General features: G+C 42.4%; 1 protein-coding gene across 7 annotated transcripts in view; it reads left to right on the top strand.

Annotated features, from left to right (window-relative positions):
* Positions 1-21,132, top strand: part of dennd5b (DENN/MADD domain containing 5B) — a 116,962-nt gene that overhangs the window by 42,461 nt on the left and 53,369 nt on the right. For all 7 annotated transcript variants that reach the window (XM_084050268.1, XM_084050267.1, XM_084050265.1 and 4 more), the window contains 4 exons: positions 3,781-3,890; positions 12,486-12,733; positions 13,762-14,074; positions 15,091-15,247. In XM_084050268.1, the coding sequence (XP_083906394.1) occupies positions 3,781-3,890; positions 12,486-12,733; positions 13,762-14,074; positions 15,091-15,247 (828 nt within the window). The remainder of the gene's footprint in view (positions 1-3,780; positions 3,891-12,485; positions 12,734-13,761; positions 14,075-15,090; positions 15,248-21,132) is intronic.

Here is a 21,132-nt window from a genome sequence, read left to right as displayed (position 1 = left end):
CACTCTGTGCCGCGCTATGAGCTTGTATATCTGCTATTTTTGAATAGCCAAAGAAATCTAAAAGTGTCAGATGCGTTTCAGGTCTTAGGTTAATCGGAAATCAATCAGCATTTGTCTCCCCCCTCCCCTGTTGCGGGTGTATTGGAGAGCTGAAAAACAAGAAGGGAGCTCACAACTCACTTTTAAAATGCTCCAATTTAGTTCACAGCAGCTACAGAACAGTTCTGTTGCTGCTGTGAATAGAATTGGAGCATTTTAAAAGTGAGTTGCGAGCCCACTTATTGTTTGTCATGATTCTGCTATTTTTTAATAATAATAATAATAATAATACGTAATAGTATTAAAGGTATACACACACACACACACACGCACACACGCACACACGCACACACACACACACACACAGACAGCATCCTTGCAATGGATGAATGTCAACATAAACAGTGGAATGTCAACGTAAACAGTGGAACAAAAGCAAAATACAGCCAGAGGGATGTGTTTTTCTGCAGGAAAACACCCCAGCATAATTATATAGTGGCTGATAGAGAGAAAACATGTTATATATATGTTTGTCAAGAATTTTCCAACAATGAAAATAGCCAATCTACAAGCTCACAACGCGTCACGATGATCGTGACGCGTTGTGAGCTTGTAGATACTTTTCGCTGTTAGTATTTAGGGGCTTCAGTGCATTGACAGTCCAGAGACTGTTACGGAGCCACAGGACTGATGTGGTCATCCACAGGCAACAGCAGCTCTCTCTCACTGAAAGCCGTGGTCATCAGCCTCTGTTTAGTGTGTTGATAAAACACAGAGGGAACAGTGTAGCACAATGACAAAACATTGAAGCAAAGAGATGGACAATGGAGGGGGAAAAGCACAGAATAAATGATAGAAGAACCATCGGGATGGATATTCAATTCTATCTGTATCCATCCATCGGCCATTAGCACTGTAGCAGCCCATAGACATCCAGTCTTTCACAATCGCTGAGACGTAGAACCGAGGCGTATTGTCACAGCAATGTCAGCTGGCAATCCTTCCTATAATGACGGCTGAACAAAAACATTGTAGGAATTTCACACTCATTTCACTGCATCGCAGGCCGCGCAGCGGATAGCACAGTATCCGACGGCGAAGGGAATAGATTCTATGGGGATCAAGAATAAAGAAGGCTTCATTTGTCACTTGCTTGTAACAAGTACAAGCAGCGAAATGTTGGTGGGACTTCTTCCGTAGAACTGTGCTAACATAATGATACACTACAGCAATGTAAGGGAAGAACAAAAAACAATTAGAAGTAAGCATAAAAATATTGGATGCAGTATTCTTGTCCTTGACACAAACACTATAGCTTATCCCTTAGCAGCAGTGTCAAAAATGTGCAGGTACAATGTGCACAAATTGAGGGTTTAAGTGGTTACATATCTGAAGATACACATGAATCCAACATATTGATTGAATAGATAATGTAAACAAACAAACCATTTTTTCTTTTTTACACAACACCGATGAATAGTGAGGTCAAACAGGTCTATAAAGCTATTTAATGAAATCTATGAAAAAGTTCTGCAACACTATTTTATACAATATGTAGCGGGGGGGGGGACTGCTTCATCTCTCTCTCGCCTAAGGGGTCCTTGGCCTGAAAAACCCTGAAGACCCCTGGTCTGGTATGTGGGATGTTGCGCCATTTGATAAGCCTTCTCGCGGTTTCACTCAGGGTTGCCAGATCTGCTTATTATTATAATTTCCCCGCAATATTTCATTTGAAAATAGTCGATCTACAAGCTCACAACGCGTCGTGATGCGACGCGTTGTGAGCTTGTAGATCTGCTATTTTCAAATAGCTGATGTATATGTTAAAGTGCTCATGTGGTCGCTTCTTTTGGGCTGGTTTTCCTAGATGCTTGTTTCTCTCACAGAATCTGGCAACACTGGTGTCACTCCTCAAGTCGGCAGTCCTGTGTGCAACTGTCTGACACATTGACAGCTGTCACGCACATCCCCACCACTGTAATCCCCTTCTGTACGCACATCTTATCTCTATATCATTTTACACCAATGTAAGACCGGTCGGACGGACGTGAATTATTAATTGATTAATTATGATTAGTAATCGGATTGGAGAGGTTAATGAAAATGTGTCTTTTTAATGAGCCGTCGATCGTGGGTGGATTATTTCAGTATCGTCCGCTGACAGAGGGAGCAGTGGTTTGTAAAGGGGTGAGAGAGAACCAGCGTAGCCAGTTTTTGCTAGAGCAATAAGAAACCATGTCTATGAAAACAAGTCCAAAATAAGCGAATAACACACACAAAAATCTCTGATTGTTTTTTTAAAGATTTTTTTCAAAAACATGTTAGGATTTAGAAAACATTTTTAAGAATCGCCTCAGGTCTTAATGGGTTAAACAACACTAGACGGCAAACCCAAATGAGCAACTACACTTCAGAAACGAGCCCCAAAAAACTACCAATATTTACAAGCGACTTTACAGAAGTTGCTTATAATAAGCAGACATGGCAACGCTGGTGAGAACTCTGTGTGTGTGTGTGTGTGTTCGGGGGGGCCGGGTTGGGGGGGTTGCCTACCAACCAACCAACCAACCAACCAACCCATCTGCTGATTGAGAGGAATTCCATGTATGCAGGCTAGCCCGATTCCCAGCCTTTTCTCATCTCCGAGGAGAAAAGCCCGGTCACGACCTACTGTAATGCAGAGAGTGTCTATGGGGGCGGAGGGACTTCCATCGTATGCATTTCCCCCCGAAACCATCTTTTTCCACCAATCACAACACTCGTTTCATTCACGGAGAATGTAAACCGATTTGTTAAGCCTCTACATCATATCCGTCCAGCGTGTATGCAGGCATACTTCACAGAACAGGCATGGGCTTGGCTCTAGGCTCTCCCTAGCTAGGCTGGCAGAGGGAGTGTAGCGCCCAGGATTACTTAAACAATTGGCACTGGGTGAAAAAGTGGGTTACAAAATCGTGGGATAAAAATTGTAATGAAAAATGTAAAAAAAAGAAATCCATGGTATCATTTCTTTAAAACCTTGCCAAAAATGGATTTTCATTGTGATACCGATAAATAGCAACTAAAGTTTATACTACGTTGGTTCCATGGATCCAATCGGGAACACAGATCGATTGATTGATCATTAAAAATAAACATGCTCTGAAAATGCCCGCGGCCCACTCATCTGATGGGTGGGCTAGGAACCAACACCATGGAAGAATGACCATTGTAGCATATCCAATGCAGTTGTGCACGCAGTCATTCTTCCAATACTTTCTGGCAAAGCCATTCTGATGAGAGCTTTAACTATTGATTATGCGTGTGTGTGTGTGATTATTCAAAAACATTTTTGTTTTAATAATCAAATCATCAGGAAGCATATTGTTTGATAAAATACATTTTCTGTTCTATATAAAGAATCAATGCAAAACCAAAAGATGATTAAGATCGATTAAATTAATTAATCCGATTAGCAGTTGTACTTTATTAGCATTTAAAGACATTTACAAACAACATACAGTAAGATGCCTTTGATGTCCGTGTGTTTTGGTGTGCTTTTCACACACCATATGCACTCCTGAACACTCCTGAATCCATATATTAAAATTGATTAAATCGATTAGTTCAATTAAGTGTTGCAACCCTAATTTTGATACTGGTACTGGCCATTCAACATTCTGTCTTTCCTCTCTGATGTATAACACCAATTGACTCCTCTCTCTCTCTCTCTCTCTCTCTCTGTCTCTCTCTCATTTCTAGGGGAGAATTTTGAACAGAGCCCCCTCAAGAGGACCTTTAAATCCAAAGTCCTTGCCCACTACCCAGAGACTGTGGAGTGGAACCCCTTCGATCAGGATGCGGTCAACATGGTAGGTGTCCCACATGAATAGTGGAAATAGCAGATCTACAAGCTTAAAATGTCCACATTTTTTGAAAATGTTTGAAAATATATGCAAAGAATGCTTGCGATTATCTCAAATAATTGCGATTAGGCTATCATGTAATAATTGTGACAGGCCTAGTGATGCGAGGTTCAGCCGGTCAGCTAGCAAAATGCAGCATTTTGACTGACCAAAAGAGAGACGTTACTCTTTCCTCATTGCACTGAAATACGTGAGGAGGGCCGAACCAGAAGCACTGAACGGTGAACAAAGCATTAGAACTAATCTTTTTTCAGTGAACTGGAACGAAATGACTTTGAGTTGCGGAAATGAACGATAGTTCCCAATCCCATACGTATTCTGGGAAAAGATTGTCCCATCATGGGGTGAGATGGGAAGGGAAGCAGCTGGGGGGACAAGTGGAGGTTTTAAGTCCAAACAAAACCCCCAGGAGGGCAGGCCAACAGCCTCAGAGATCATTTACAGGGGAAAGGAAGGGCATCAGGGATTATTTAAACTGGGGTTTGAGGGCATAGAGGTACACAGGCAAATGTCTGCTGTAAACACTCTCTCTCTCAGGCACACACACGTGCTTGCATGCAAGCTCTTTTTCTCTCCCACACACAGAAACGGAGAGGGAGAGAGAGATTTTAGGAAACATCTACACTATTTCAGCCGAGAGGCACCAGGATTAAGACACTTTGACCTCCCATGTGGGAGCTGGCTAAGAGAGTGTTTTTCTATGCATTTTACCATAGCAGGGAGCTCGGCATGAAGGCCTGGACAGACCATGTTCCTCTTTTTACCATTTTACCCAGGGAGCTCAGCACGAAGGCCTGGTCAGACAAATTCGCACTTCGCAGGGCGCAACTCCCAAATTGCGCAACCCCAAAATTGCTTGGCATGTGTGTGTTTTTTTCAACTGAGTCAACTGAAAAACAGTAAATTGAGATGCATCCAAATGCGGAAGGAGAAGAAAGAAGGCTTGTCTTCAGACAAGAACATGCTTGAAAATGTCATAAATCACAACAGTGTATTGACTGATTTATTTGATTTGCACAACAGAATACATTATGCATAATATACTAGTTCTCTCCTGGGGAAAGATAACGAATAGTTGTTGTGCCGGTGAGGTAAGAAACCCTAGGAGGGCTTATAAGAGAACCTCACCGTTTACAATACATACAATTTGAATGTATTAATATTAACAACAAAAAGACAAACAAAAAAACAAAGAAATAAAAATAAAATTGCTGTGTGTGTGTGTGTGTGCGTGCGTGTGCGCACACTGAGGATTCTGAGACTGACACTATTCACTCTCGACAACGATGATAAAAAAAGATAATGGTCGTAGGTTAAGTTACCGTTAGAGGAAGTGTGTGTCAGTGTTGGGCTGAAGGTGCTGACCTATCAGTACCACGATAGGTCAGCTTACTGACCTTGAATATCGTCTCTCTTAGTGATTGCGTTTTTCCTCTCGTGGTTTTTGTTGGATAGCTGTGGTTTAGTATTACCTGCTTTGACAGTCTGTGTGCACGAGTGCATCCTTGTGCGTATTTCAATGCGTGCACAATGACGACGTGTCTGCGAACGTTTGTGTTTATGTTTTTGTTGGGCACGCACATATCTGTTTAAGCATGCAAGTTATGTGTACTCTATGTGTATTGTTCCCTGTGTGTGTGTGTGTGTGTGTGTGTGTGTGTGTGTGTGTGTGTGTGTGTGTGTGTGTGTGTGTGTGTGTGTGGATAATGCACAAGTATGTGTATATTTGTGTCTATCGTTGCTGTCGGGCTCTGTCGATCTCCATATTTCAACTTTTCATGTTTTGTTGTAAATGAATGCCCTACTCCATCATACAAGAGTGCCGCACAAAAGTAGCGAAAATAGCATATCTACAAGCTCACAACGCCTCGCTGTTCGAGGCGTTGTGAGCTTGAAGATCGGCTATTTTCACTATTTGAAATCTTTTTAAAATAATTTAAAAAAGCAACGGTTATGGACTTAACAAGGTTTCCACCCGCCAGCAACGATATGCACATTATGCAGTGCACATGTATGGCTTTTCTGTTTGTGTCTGTATGTACATGTACATACAGTGATTGCATGATGTGCACGTGTCGCGTGTAGTAGGGCTTTCACCAACTAGTCGACTAGTCGACTAGTATAACCACTAGTCGACCTTGTTGGTACTAGTCGAATAGTTAGTTGTTTTTTTTTAATGCCATAGTAATGGCCCATCTTACTATTATTATTATCCTCCTGACTTTATTTTTTATCAAAAGGGGGTCAAAAGTATGCCCAATAAAAGCCTATTATTGGGCAATGGGGATCCTTGGAGACGCTGCTGTGGTGCTGTGCTGCTGTGCCAGAAGCGCTTCCCTTAAAACGCCATAAAAATAAGGGCAGGAGGAGAATAATAATAGTAATATAGTAGTAGGAGTAGTACCGTAGTTTTTTTTTTCTTTTTTGTAATTTTTTTTTAAATGTAAATTTCGACTAGTCGACTACCACTGGGTCAAATTAGTCGACCTGTAAAAATCTCTAGTCGTGAAAGCCCTAGCGTGTAGGTTTTATTTTTCTGCGGGCACTGCACGTGCATTTGTGCGCCTCCCTCAGGTGAGGGTCCAGGTCCCGGTGGAGATTGAGGTGTAGTTAGTTGGGTGCTGGGTGTCCCTCCCTGGCTCGTGTGACGATCCAAGGTCAGACCATCATTTTTTCCATCTACTCTGGCGTCAGCAGCCGCTTAATAATTCAAGCCGCGCTTCTCGACTTACGTCGGCATGGAAACTGGCCATTGTTGCGGCGCGGGTTGCCCGGTTTGAAATTGAACACCGGCTCGGTCGACAAGAAGCGAGGGAGGTGTCTGATGGGAGAGAGACATTGGAATACCATCTCTCTCTCTCTCTCTCTCTTTCTCTCTCTCTCTCTCTGGCACTATCAATGCAGTCTCCACTGATTTGCCCCCCCCCCATTTTCAGTCTCATCCTCCCATTACCTCATCCACCTCCCATCCAGCCTCCCCCTCATCTTCTTCCACATTCTTGCTTTGTGCACACACACATACTACCACAGCGGTTCTCAAACTTTTTTGGGGCTGCAGTGCAGTACCCCATTTCCTAGCCATGGTTCACATGACGCTTGTATACAAGCGTCATGGTGCCATGTCCCCCTGGTTTATGGCGGTGTTCGATTTTTGTTACATTGCCAACTCTCACATGTACATAAACGTTCAGATTTCAAATATAAAGTGCTTACCCCCGAGCCACGGATGTTACAAGGCGACCCGGACCGCGATAAGTACCCGTATCTCCCAATTAAAAGCATTTTAATCCCATCGCCGGCCATTTCTTTTTTTGTAATGTATCAGAGTGCAATACACCTCCATTAGTGTCGCATGGCTGAAAGCATAGGAGAAAATTTGGAGAAAATGGCCGGCGATGTAAAAAACAACGAACACCACTATAAACCAGGGGGACTCGGCACCATGACTGTCATGGTATGACAGTCATGTTTCAGGGCCTCCCATTTCCCTGATTTCTGAATCGGGGAAACACTGTCTGAGACTACCACACCTTTCATTGTCACCTCCTCCTCCTCCCCCTCTCTTCTTCGTCCTCCTCCTGCTGGGAGTGGGAGAGAGATGACATTGTGGGGAGGGGAGGGAAGGGTCGCTCGCGGAGTCGCGGGTGTTGGTGGGAGGAGAGAGCAGGCAGCAGGAGCCTAAAACACAATCACACCTCTCCTTCCTTCCTTCCTGTATGCCCAGCCGGCAGCAGAGCGGCTGTAATAATGATCACCTTTCATGCTGCATCTCAATCCCGTCTGGTCTTGTGGAGCATCCATCCACACAGCTCTGTGTTCCCTAGCTGCTCCCCTGTTTTCTGCTTGTTTGTCTTTTATGTTGTTACTTCTTTACAGTGTTGATTTTGTCAGCAAATTTTGATTTAGTTTTAGTCATAGTCTTTTGAATCAAATTCCATTTAGTTTTAGTCGTATTTTAGTCATCTGAAATGTTTTAGTTTTTGTCTAGTTTTAGTAGGCTAAATGTCATAAAATTATTGTCGACTAAATCTACAGTTGATTTAGTCGACTATAATGTATTTTGTCGGTAATGGCTGATTTAACACTTGGTTGCATGCTGAAAATAGCCGATCTACAAGCTCACAACCAAATATAAAATTACTTGCCTCACAACATTTTAGTCTAGTTTTTATTTGTTGACGAAATTGTCAATATATTTAGTCTTAGTTTTAATCATCATAGCTTAGTTTTTATCTAGTTTTTATCTAGTTTTTATCTAGTTTTCGTCAGTGAAAAAAGGTAGTCAACGAGCATTTTTCATCATAGTTTTAGTCGACAAAATCAACACTGCTTTTTTACCTTTGAGCCTGACTCTGTGTCCCCAGCAGTCATTTTGTCTCTCTGGTTCTGTCTGAGGTATACAGGGATTAGGGCTGTGCTAAAAGATTACAGTTCTTCTGGCACCGAGTGCCGCGCTATGAGCTTGTAGATCTGCTATTTTTGAAAAATCGTGAACATTTTTTTTTTAGGATTTTAATGGGTTAATACCGAAAAGGAAGAAAAGTAATAGACCATTACTGCATCAAAAGTAATCAACAAACTATACTATAACCAAAATTGCCAAATTGTCAAATAATATAAGAACCTGGCAAACATTGTGAAAATAGCCGATCTACAAGCTTACAACGCCTCGCAAAGCGAGGCATTGTGAACTTGTAGATCGGCTATTTTCACAATATGTGTCTTTGGAACAGAAAATGTAATGCCTCAACTCCTACATTCCAAGTGCTTATCAGGGTGGGGGCTGGGGGCCAAAATTCAATGATGATAATTTTGGCGGTCACCATGTTAACACAAACGGCTCATGTCTGAGCAACAATGTTGTTTGCAACAAAAGACTAGAAATACCAAACACAACAGAAGAACAACATTTGAAGTCTAAAAAAGAAAAGAGAATATTTTAATGCCATGTATTAATAAGAACTCGGGGATTAGAAACATTTTATTTTACTTCAAAGATCTCAGTGGGACTGAAATGTAATTGTATTAATTTGTGCAATACGTAACAAAAACAAAACAGCCTTTTCAGAATACTAAAGAAGAGCTGTTATAGAGCACTGGAGTCTGACGTAATTTACACATCCTAGGTTCGTCTACCTGGTTCGCGGTTTTCCACCCCCATTCTGAATCCCCATAGACTTATTTAATATTGCGTCAAATAAGATTTTACTTTGACTCTTATGGATATGAAGCATCAACTGACGGTGAGAAAACGATAATGTTACTTCCGCCGAATTAGTTACATTTTTGCCAGAAACAGACCGTATCAAATATAAGTGACTGACTATCATAAACGATACAGAACCTCCTCCCTGACAATATCGCCGAGACAGTTTGTTTATTTTTGGACCACAATTCTTATATGAGACGATTCTATGATGACCCAATGTTATTCTCCATAGAGAAATTACTTTACGAACCTGGGGATGAACGATTGACGTCAGGACTTCTGTACTCTATAGTAAATATTTTAAGACATGGTCATTATTCAAAATCAACAGCTATCGTGATGGGTATCGTATCGTGGCCGGCTGGCCGCTGTATCGTGATACTTTTTTATAGCATGAGGTTGTAGGCAATAGCCAGCCCTAACAGGAAGGTGTCTGCGATGACAGAAAATGTGCAAAGTCATGGAAATATAGGTGGAGCGTGCACCTGCGCTGTGAGGCACGTTGCTGTTTGCGGTGTCGTTTTATGGATGGAGAGACTGTGTGAGAGAGAGGAAGTCCTTCCTTCTGCGTTAATGCCAGCCTGACCCTGCTGGAGCAAAAGTGGGATAACGGCATGGAGATGAGCCAGCCGGCACAAACAGGATCATTCCACTGGATTATCCGGGAATTCCAGGGAGCGTGCAGCCAACGCCCCCCCGCCGCCCTCTATTTAGTCAGGCCACGGTTGTATTTGCAACCTCGCGCTCACCTCTAGCAATAGCGATAGCTTAATAGCAAGTTTTGATGGTCATAGTTTTGATATGTACAGGAAAAGAGTAAGAGACACATCAGTGGAACTAGATCACTCTGTACTGAGACTGTCAAGTAAACTGGATGTAATGGCCTCGCAGTCAGACACGCAGTCGGACCCTTTTCTTATGAGCATCTCATGTGGCGTGTGTACCTATATTACTGTACTTGTGAGGACCAAATGTCCCCACACGTATAGTCGAATTTCAGAAATTGACATTGTGAGGACAATTTTCTTAGTCCCCGCAAAATTAGGATTAGAGCTATGGTCTGATTTATACAGTACTTGGTTGCACGCTGGTATCGTGAAAAAAAAAGATACCAGCTGATCTACATGCTCACAACGCGTCGCAAACTTGTAGATCTGCTATTCTATAATGTTGTATGTCCTCACAAGTATAGTTGTGTGTGTGTGTGTGTGTGTTGTAGTATAGTGTCCCGTTGCTGCCCAGTACTGTTCAAAGGCACCAATTGTGAACGTCCTACAGCTTTGCAGGACACTTGCCAGATTTCATCGGTGTTTTCTGTGGGATGAAGATTTTCCTTTTTTTCTCACTTCACTTTGTGATTTCATTACTCTCTTTAGCTTGTAAACGTGTAATGGGATTTATTTTTGTCGGGGGGGGGGGGGTACTTGTCATAAATGATGAAGTGGAAATCGTGATTCGCTTCCCCCTCGCTTAATCCAATCAGAGCCCTGCAGCCCGCTGGGCAAGAGTGAGCGTGTGCATGTGTCCCGGAAAAGGAAACCTCATATGTCCAAAACTGTTACTATTCATGATTCAAATTCAAAAATAGCAAAAATAGCAGATGTACAAGCCCACAACGCGTCGCATCGCGACACGTTGTGGGCTTGTACATCTGCTATTTTTGCTACTTTTGTGCGACACTGTACTGTAGTATGACAAAGTAGGGTATTAAATTACCCCCAAAAATATGGAGATATAAGGTTTCTGCCCGACAGCAACGAAGTATGTGTAAGTGTGTACATACATACAGTACTATGCATGTGCCTGTGCAGGTGTAGTTGCATGTGGGATTACATGCACGGTGTGCATTTTAATATGTACTCCGAAAGACCACGCGTCCAGCTGTTAGTTCACGCGTGTTATCAGCCACAGGGCCACGCTTGTTTGGAGTGATTTCCTCTTCAGCCCAGAGCACCATATAAAACATAATGGCCATAATAAACCATATTTATTCCAGCCTGCGGTAACCGGGGTGTTTACATAAACTTATTATGGCTGTTTGGACACAGGAAGAGGAAAAGTTACATGCTTTGCAAAAATACACACATGCCAGCCACACATACATAAACTGGCAACGGACCAGTGGAGGGAAGTAACTTAATACATTTACTCAGGTACTGTACTTAAGTACAATTTCAAGGTTCTTTTAAGGTATTTTAAATGTCTTAAGGTAAAACATTTTTATGTTGTACTTTTTTTCTGCACTACAGTTATTTGAAAACTTTAGTTGCTAGTTACTTTGCAGATTCAGATTATTGTTACAAAACGCACATTAACCAATTAAGCCCTATTTCATACTTTGTCTATTCGAAAATAGTTGATCTACATCTACAAGCTCAGCAATTTTCAACACTGGAAAAAAAACGTGTGAAATGAGACTTTGCGCATAAATTAGTATTTTTTACTTTTGTTACTTTAAGTATGTTTTGATTGTAATATCTTTGTACATTATTAGCACAAATACCTTAGCTGAAACAACGGTAAACAAGGACTTCTCATGGTCAAAAGAGGAGCGCTCCTTTCCAAAAGTTTAAAGAGGTGGTGCCATGGTTTTGCACTTTTTCAGTTTTTCATGTGTCTATGAGGTTGATAGAACTTCATTAATCCCCCTGGTGGTGTTTTTATGGTGTTTTATGTCTTCTCTGACTATTTTGAGTTTCTACCTGGAGGCTGAAACCTTGAGGGTCAAACGTGCCAATAGAAAAACATTCCTTTAGCGACATAGTAAAAATATACCCTCCCCCTCATTATCATAACACAACAGGTGTGGGCATGAGGAGGAGGAGGGACTAGGACAGGTGGGTGGTGCTAAGGTGAGAACCAGGTATACTTAATGAACTGGAGGCGTGTCCACATAAAAACATAATTTCAACAATTTCTGTACACTTTTTTGAAAAAAAATCTTCCCCCTAGTATAACCACAATACATGATTATGTTTTAGGGGGGGGAAATCAGTGAAAATCACGGCACCCCGTCTTTAACTGTTTCCAACTTGAATTGCCCAGAGCATTATAGAAATGCATAACAGACTGGCTCTGCCAACTCAAAAGGCGCACTCTGTGGACACAGCTCCCTAAAACGTCTCCTCTGTCTCTCCCTCTGGTCCAGCTGTGTATGCCCAAAGGCCTGTCGTTCCCTAACACGTCTCCTGTCTCTCCCTCTGTTCCAGCTGTGTATGCCCAAAGGCCTGTCGTTCCCTAACACGTCTCCTGTCTCTCCCTCTGTTCCAGCTGTGTATGCCCAAAGGCCTGTCGTTCCCTAACATGTCTCCTGTCTCGTCCCTCTGGTCCAGCTGTGTATGCCCAAAGGCCTGTCGTTCCGGACCCAGGCGGACCAGCGGCAGCCCCAGTTCCACTCCTTCATCATCACCAGGGAGGACGGCTCGCGGACCTACGGCTTCGTGCACACCTTCTACGAGGAGGTGACCAGCCCCCAGATCTGCTCCGCCATGCAGACCCTCTACCAGATGCACAACGCGGAGCACCCCTCCTCCTCCTCCTCCGCCAACAACCCTTCCTCCTCGTCCTCGTCCTCCTCCAGGTTATTTTAGTTTAGCATTTTTTCATTAGTTTTTTTTATTTTATTTTTTATTTAATGAATGTTTTAACCACTTAACCCATTAAGACCTGAAACGCATCTGTGTGTCATTTTTTGATTTGAGCTAAAATAGCATTCTTTTACACTTTGGCTATTGAAAAATAGCAGATATGCAAGCTCATACTTGTATATCTGCTATTTTATAAAAATCGTGAAAATGTTTGCAAATCTTTGAATATATATTTTTTTTCAAGCAAACTCAAATCTTTAATTCTGGGGGTCCCTGGAAGAAAATATTTTGAGATGGGGGTCCTTGGCCAAATACATATATATTTTGGGGTCCTTGACATGAAAAGGTTTGAGAACCACTGACATAGTAACATACGTTTTAAAAAAAAAACATTTTGTAGAATCGGCCTCATGTCTTAACACATTACCTACCAACAACGGTTATACTCGTTGTTGGAAAAATACCCTGTTATCTGCCCAAGAACGAGTATAACCGTTTTTCAAAATATATATATATATAAAAAAATGTTTTCAATTTATCCACACAGAACCAGAGATATCGTGATATCCTCCTGTGTGTGTGTGTGTGTAATGAGGGGATCACCGTGAGGACGGTGATCACGGAAAATATTTTGTGACTACTTAAAAAATGTTTTTTTAACATTGAATGTAATGCTGGCAGTGGGGGAAGTAAAAAAAAAAAACCCTCTGGCAGGGAATGTGTTAATGGGTTAAACCCTCTAGATGTAGTAAACTGGACCTGAGTTGCGACGCATTGTGAGTTTGTAGATCTGCTTTTTTCTCTACAACAAAAAAAGGAAATTCTTTTATCATTTTTTTAATTTATGCAATTATTTATTTAGTTTTAATTTATGAAAAAGATTTTCGATTTTTTTAGAAACCAAAAAGCGGATATTTATACCCATAAAAATGGATCCCGACCCACTGTTTGGGAAACGCTGAAGTACAATATAATGACCCTGGTCCTCCTCCTCCTCCTCCTCCTCCTCCTCCTCCTCCAGCATGGACTCCTTGGCCAGCAGCTTGGACGAGGCCGAGACCCCTTCCTCCTCCTCCTCGTCCTCCTTGCCCCCCGCCGCCCGGGCGGGCGGGCTGGGCGGCTACGACTCGTCGCGGGACACCCTGTACGTGTCCAAGGCCCTGTGCCTCATCACGCCCATGCCCTTCATGCACGCCTCCCGCCGCTTCCTCTCGCAGCTGCACCGCGCCGTGACGGGCGCCACGGCGCCGCCGCTGCCCCTGGAGAGCTACGTGCACAACATCCTGTACGAGGTGCCCCTGCCCCCGCCCGGACGCTCCCTCAAGTTCCACGGGGTGTGTATTAATGGCAAAAATATGAAATATTACTCAAATGGGTTAACCTTTTAAGGCCTGGGGAAGCAGCATCTGTGTCATTTTTTTTTATTTCTTTGGCTATTCAAAAATAGCAGATATACAAGCTCGTAGCGCGGAGAAACTGAAAATTGTGCAAATCTTTGAATATTATATATTTTTTAAAGCGAACAGCGGGGTCCCTGAAACAATATATTTTTAGATGGGGGGGGGGGGGGGTTCTGTTTGAGAACCACTGATATTATAGAACTGATATCTTTTTCAAAAAACTGTACGATTTAGAAGACATTTGTAGAATCCCCCAGAAGCAAAGATTTGAGTTACAAATGTTCGCTTTAAAAAAATACATATTCAAAGATTTGAACTCATTTTCACGATAAAAAATAAATAAATAGCAGATATACAAGCTCATAGCGCGGCACCGAGTGCCGCGCTATGAGCTTGTATATCTGCGAGCATGTTTTGGGGTGAGCGTTATATTCTTGTTTTCGAGCGTTATACGCGCACCCCGAAGCGCACATTAAAAATGTCAATAATCTGACGTTCATGTTAATTTAATCGCGGGAAGACAAAATCGTGATCCAGATAAAAATTTGATTAATTGTGCAGCCCCTACGCTGTAGTATGTATCAAGTAGGGCGTTAATTTAACCAATTAAGACCTGGAACTGTGTCATTTTTAGATTTGAGCTAAAAAAGCATTATTTTACACTTTGGGCTATTCAAAAATAGCAGATCTACAAGCTCAAGAAGATTTGCTTTTTCAGCGGCCAAATACATATAATTTTGGGGGTCCTTCACATGAAAAAGATTGAGCACCACTGATATAGAAACATACGTTTTTCAGAAAACTGTTGAGATTTAGGAGACGTGTAGAATCGGCTTCAGCTCTTAATGGGTTCAAAAAAACGCATAAAGTTAGAATATGGAGATAGGAGGTTTCTGCCCGACAACAACAATACACACCGTACGGTGTTACCTATAATCTTTCCCCAACAGGTGTACGAGCCCATTGTGTGCCAGCGGCCCGGCCCAGGGGAGCTTCCCCTGGCCGACTTCCCCCTGGGGGAGGCCTTCAGCCTGCTGGGAGTGGAGAACCTGGTGCAGCTGTTCACCTGCACCCTGCTGGAGATGCAGATCCTGCTCTACTCACAGGGTAAGAATGACGCTGCGCTTTTCTTTATGCACGTAAACAACACGCTCAGGCAAACTCCCTCGCCTTGACTCAGCGCGGTGCTCTACTTTGTGGGCTGACTTCACCTTTTGACCTACATTACATTTCTGCGTCCTACTCCTTTTCTCTGCAGCGCTCGCTCCCTCCTACATGTTCTAATCGCTGTGACTTGGTCGTTTAACTTTCAGTTAAATTCAAGTTTCGGCTTTTTGTTTTCAATCTCGGTTTAGTTTTGATTGCTAGTTTAGTTTTTAAAAGGTTTTCTTTCTTTTTTTTTAATATGGCTTAGTCGGGGGCAAGATTCAACGATGTCAGAAAAATATCCAAAATATCTGATTTACAAGCTCTTCTCCAACTGAAATAACCTTGCTGTGAACGTGGGCTGATTATAAGGTGGACAGGTGGCACAGGAGTGGCAGAGCAGCAGTGATATACAAAGGAGGAGGGGGGTAGTTTATACCAGAAGTTCTCAAACTTTTTCATGTCATTGATATATATTTGGCTGCGGACCCCCATCTGAAAATGTTTTGTGCCAGGGACCCCCCAGAAGAGAAGATGTGTGTTAAATAATGCAAAATTATTCAACATTTTTAAAACACTTCTCATCACACGTCCTGGTCACCCTTCATCATCACACGTCCTGGTGCGTAATCTGTGATGTTAAGATTGGCCGTGTCCTGTCCTGGTCTGGCCCCCGTCCGTCCGCAGCTGGCTGTGACGCCCAACGCCGTTTTGGATTAGAGACAGTAATCAGTGATGACTGTGGGAGAGCACAGGTTGAGTCTAGTGCACTGTACTGAATCCCTGCTGAGAGAGAGTGAGCTGCTTAGACAAGCCAGTGGGCCACAAGTGTGAGATTGGAATTTGTCAGCCAAGGGTCAGGCAGTATTTCTGGCCGAGCAGGATGTAGGCTAGCTAGAGCTTGATGCAAAACAATATTGAGCAATGCTCCTGATCTAGCTGAAATTGGGGAATTTTAACTGATTTTAACCTCATTTATTTGCCGAAATACATGTATGTGTCTGTAGTCTCGCGTGGCCAGACTGTTGCCTCCCACAATTTACAAATGTTTCCGGCATACAGTCTGGGACTCGGAAGCTCTGATCATGCTTAAGGGGAAAGCGGAAGCCCCTCCCCTACCCACTTCCGTTTTAGCATTGTGCAGTGGCGCAAAGGAGTCCGACTGGAATCAAAACAACAAGTGTTAAATAATATAAATATGATATATGTATGAATATATATACAGATATATATATGTATCATATATGATACATATATGAATATAATGATAAACAATCCTCGCACAAATAACATGAATCTACCTATGACTCTATGCTTCCGCCTCGGTTCTGTTAACACTGGGACTACAGGTCCGCGGGCACCGCGTCGTGATTGGTCGAATGTTTTTCCGGTCTGAGTAGCTTCCGTTAAGCAGCTTTCGGGAAGTGGAGTTCCAGACTCTATATACAGAAGCATTCAGAGATTGTGGAATAGTTGTCTGGTGACGCGAGACTAATGTGTCTGTGTCTGGGGTTATAGTGAAAATTATGAAACTAGAAACTAGAAAGGTGCACTCAGTGGAGCGCAAATCTCTGCCAGAATGCTTATCCTATAGCCTGGAGGGACGATTGCACTGTGAATATTCAGTCACAAAAAAATTACGTTGTTGACCAACATAAAATATTTGGGATTCGAGTCCCTTGGCCTGCTAAAAGAAACATGACAATCGGCATAGCCTGCGAGGTTAGCTGTGGACAGAGACACACATGTATCTCCGCCTTTTGGAGAAAATTAAAACTAAGGCTACATATATAAGACTCTGCCATGTCATTTGGATAATAGACCCCCCCTCCAGAAAAAGACCTCCTTCCATCCAGACACCCTGTCCCCCGCACAACTCTCATCCCCGACCCGCCATCCTTTGATGAAAGATGGGCCTCTATGTTTTATTCATCATCCTCGTCGTTAGAAGCAATTGCCTCCTGAATTGGAATAATTAAAAACCACTCATTCGGGCGGGAAAACATCCCTGTCTTGTTTTAGCACTCGTCATTTTTCTTAGAGGGAGCAGCCATCAGCGTTCAATCTTGTGTCCCCGGCTGCGCGGCAGGCAGCCCCGCGTGAGAGGAGACGTCTTTGTAATGAGAACAGGGAGCTTCCGTTCGGCCTGCGCCGTGTCCTGGATGATGGACGGGTTCACTTTGGGTCGAACCGTCCATAGAAATTAATGAGACAAGACCCATCATATGTTCTCTTAATCAACAACCAATTAAACCATGACAGATGGAGGCTTCCCCCTCCATCCACCGATCCGCCTCACACACGAACACACAGGTTTGTATTAATGTACTTGTGAGGACGTTAGAATTTTAGGACGGCATTGAAAACAGCCCAAAAATAGCAGATCTACAAGCTCGCAACTTGATCAGCAATTTTTCGGTGTGTGTGACATCGCCACACAACTAAGTATAAAATAGGGAAAACTCTAACCCTAACCCCTAAATCTAACCTCTAAATACCTCATCTTAACCCTAACCCCAACCTGAATCTTTTTCTAATCGCAAACCTTTCTTTAAAATTATTTTTTAACAATGAAACGAAATATTTCCTTGTTAGGACCAGGATAAAGATGGTCCTCACAACATCTATTTCTCAAATTCTACTGTACTTGTGGGTGTGGGTCCTCACAAGTATAGTAATATACACACACACACACACACACACACACACACACACACACACACACACACACACACACACACACACACACACACACACACACCATCAAATCACATCACACCCCCCAGCCGGTCTCACTCACTCACTCACTCACTCACTCTCTCTGATTGGCTGTGATAGTTAGGCGGAGAAAGTGACAAGCACATGTCTTACCCAATCATATGGCTCAGTGGGGGGGGGGGGGGGGGGGGTGATGGTGGTCCTGAATTTAATTACGACACAAATGAACCAACCCACCGTTGCTTTATATTCCAGGCAGGTTTCCCTGTGTGGCTGGATGCCTGTCAATACAACAGGGACCCCTAGGGAACGATACAATACAGGGACCAAATATCCGTGTAACATCACTAGCTATCAGTAGTGTGAAGGTTATGGTGAAATCTGTGCACTTCTTCTTGAATGTTAACCACACTATACTGGGCATGTAGGCCAGTGGTTCTCACCCTTGGGCTGGGAGGATATTGCAAGTAGTGGTCCCCCAAATAATTGGCAAAACACTAAGATTTGAATGATAATATAGCATTAATATAACAATATAACCCATTAAGACCTGAGGCCGCTTCTAAAAATGTTCTAAATCTTAAATGTTTTTCGGAAAAAAATATAAGAATTTCTCTCAAAAATGTCACGATTTTTCAAAAATAGCAGATCTACAAGCTCATAGCGCGGCACTCGATGCCGCGCTATGAGCTTGTATATCTGCTATTTTTGAATAGCCAAAGAAATCTAAAATGACACTAGGTCTTAAACAAATTATGTGAAAAAAACTAATGTTATGGTATTTTTCTTCAAAACCTTGAAAAGTGAAGAGTTCATTGTGATACTGCTAAATAGTATACAAGTACCAATAGTTGTGGCTGATACAAAACTTTAACGAGGCAGTTTTTTTCCCCTGTAGTCTGTTAAAAGTAACTATGCAGTGTACCTGTTTATCAAACTTAGCACTGATGCTAATGTTATGAAAACAATTAATTCTATCTATTCTAAATCTATGTAGTGTTTTCAATGTGACAAGAAATTACGAGCTATAGTTCTACTGAAACAAACCACTCTTTGCAGAAGTTATTGTAATGCTTAAAGTCCTGCTTATTATTCTAGGCCTATATACGCAGTGTCATGAAGCATCAGGGCATTAATTCACGTGTTGTGATGCATTGTGAGCTTGGAGATCCATTGTCAGCTGTTCTTATCAATGATGGACAAAACCTAACCTCCACTTGAGCTGGTTTTGTGTAAAGTGGTGATAATAATATAATGACACATGCAAGTATCTGACAATATATAAAGTCACAATACCAACTTTGATGAGGCAGTATTGCTTTTTTTTTTTTAAATATAAGGTTTTTTTCATTTTCTGAAAAATGAACATTTTAGAGTTGGCTGGTTTCTGCCCAACAGCAGATATGTCACATATAATATCCCCATCTGAAAAAGCACCCAATTTCAGTTCCTTTTCCTTTCCGAGACTGAGAGTGCTTTTCTCCGCTGTTTTTGGCTCCCCGGTGTACTGTAACACTTTCACACTGACTCGTGCTCTCATGCTCTGCATTGTTTTGGCTCATGGAGGACGTGCACTCCCTGCATGCATCTTTTTTTTCTTCTTTCAGTCAGCTGTTTCTCCTTGAGACACAGCTGGCCACAATGTGGCCTTTGTTTAGTTTTTTTTTTACAAATGATCACAGGGGATTTCATTACTTATCTAAAGCGCTTTGTAGTTTCCATATTTCTAAGAGGAGTTTCGCATACGAAGCAGTGTATCAGTGTATCTGGGGCGGCAGTGGCTCAGGGGTAGAGTGGCCGGGTAGAGTGAACTGGAAAACCACAAGGTTCTTCCCAGTTTGATCCCGGGCTGGGGCGCTCCCCTAGAGTTAGTGTCGAAGTGTCCTTGAGCAAGACGCTGAACCCCTAATTGCTCCCGATGTGCAGGTTGGTGCCTTGCATGGTTTCCTCCGCCATCGGTGTATGAATGTGTGTGTGAATGGGTTAATGGCACAATCAATGTAATGCGCTTCGGATAGAAGCGCTATATAAATGCACCATTTACCATTTATCTTGTGCACAGTGCTCTGCAAAGATACAGTAAACGTCCCGTTAAGTAGGAGTGAAATGCTCCCATGTAGTAACTAAATAATTACAACCCCATCAATAAGGGTATATTTGGTACCCGTCTGTTTGTGTGTGCACGGGTGTGCGTGTGAATACTGTATGTGTGTTTGTGTTGTGTGTGTGTGTGGGGGGGGGGGATTCACCCATTGCAGATATCACTTTTGGAGCTGCAATGTAAATAGAGACTCTCTGTGTGGGTTGTGCACCGATATGACTGGAACAGTATTCAGAAGCCTGCTTTGTCAGAGGGAAACTTTGCAGATTTTAAACGTAAATAAATCCCATTGTTTTGATTTGAGGAGACCACGTACATACAGTATAGTGTGGCCCAAAAAATGCAAACATGGACACAATATAATATATCCACCTTCAAATATAATATCTCTCTTAATTTTTCATCATTCCATGCGGTGTGACCACTGTGAGAGCATTACAAGACAATTTACAGCAGTGGATCTCAAAGTGGGGTCCTTGAGGGGGTTCCAAAATGAGTTAATATAGCTTTAGCATGATAATCAGTTTAACAGATTTAACCCTATATACATTGGCTATTTGAAAATAGCCGATCTACAAGCTTACAAGTCACAACACAGGTTATACAATCTTTTTTTATTTATCTACAATGTAGATAAATTAAAAAAAAGCAAAAACTTGGAATATTTATGAAACATTTTAACAACATAAATGTTGTTTGTAGGTTCCTGGCTACTAAATCTTTTCAAATTGGGGTCTACGGTATAACTATATATAAATTTAGGGTCCAAAAAAGTTTGAGAACCACTGCTCTAGAGATGTCAAAATATATGAAGAGGCTAAAATTGTGCGAGCGAGTGAGTGAGAAGCGGAGCAGATGGGAGTTGCAGTAACATGAACAAAGTAACAGGAATGTCTTGGCGCGTGTGGGAGTCATCTCTGCCTATCTTTGATTCCCACACAGTGAACCTTGATCATGTTCAGACTTGAGAGATGTGGCGAACACCGGTCTTTATATTCTCACCACCGTAAACACACGCAGCCACACA

Source organism: Gymnoscopelus microlampas (assembly GCF_963454915.1).
Source record: "Gymnoscopelus microlampas genome assembly, chromosome: 23".
In the NCBI taxonomy this organism is placed as follows: Eukaryota; Metazoa; Chordata; class Actinopteri; order Myctophiformes; family Myctophidae; genus Gymnoscopelus; species Gymnoscopelus microlampas.
This window is presented reverse-complemented; position numbering and strand designations above follow the sequence as displayed.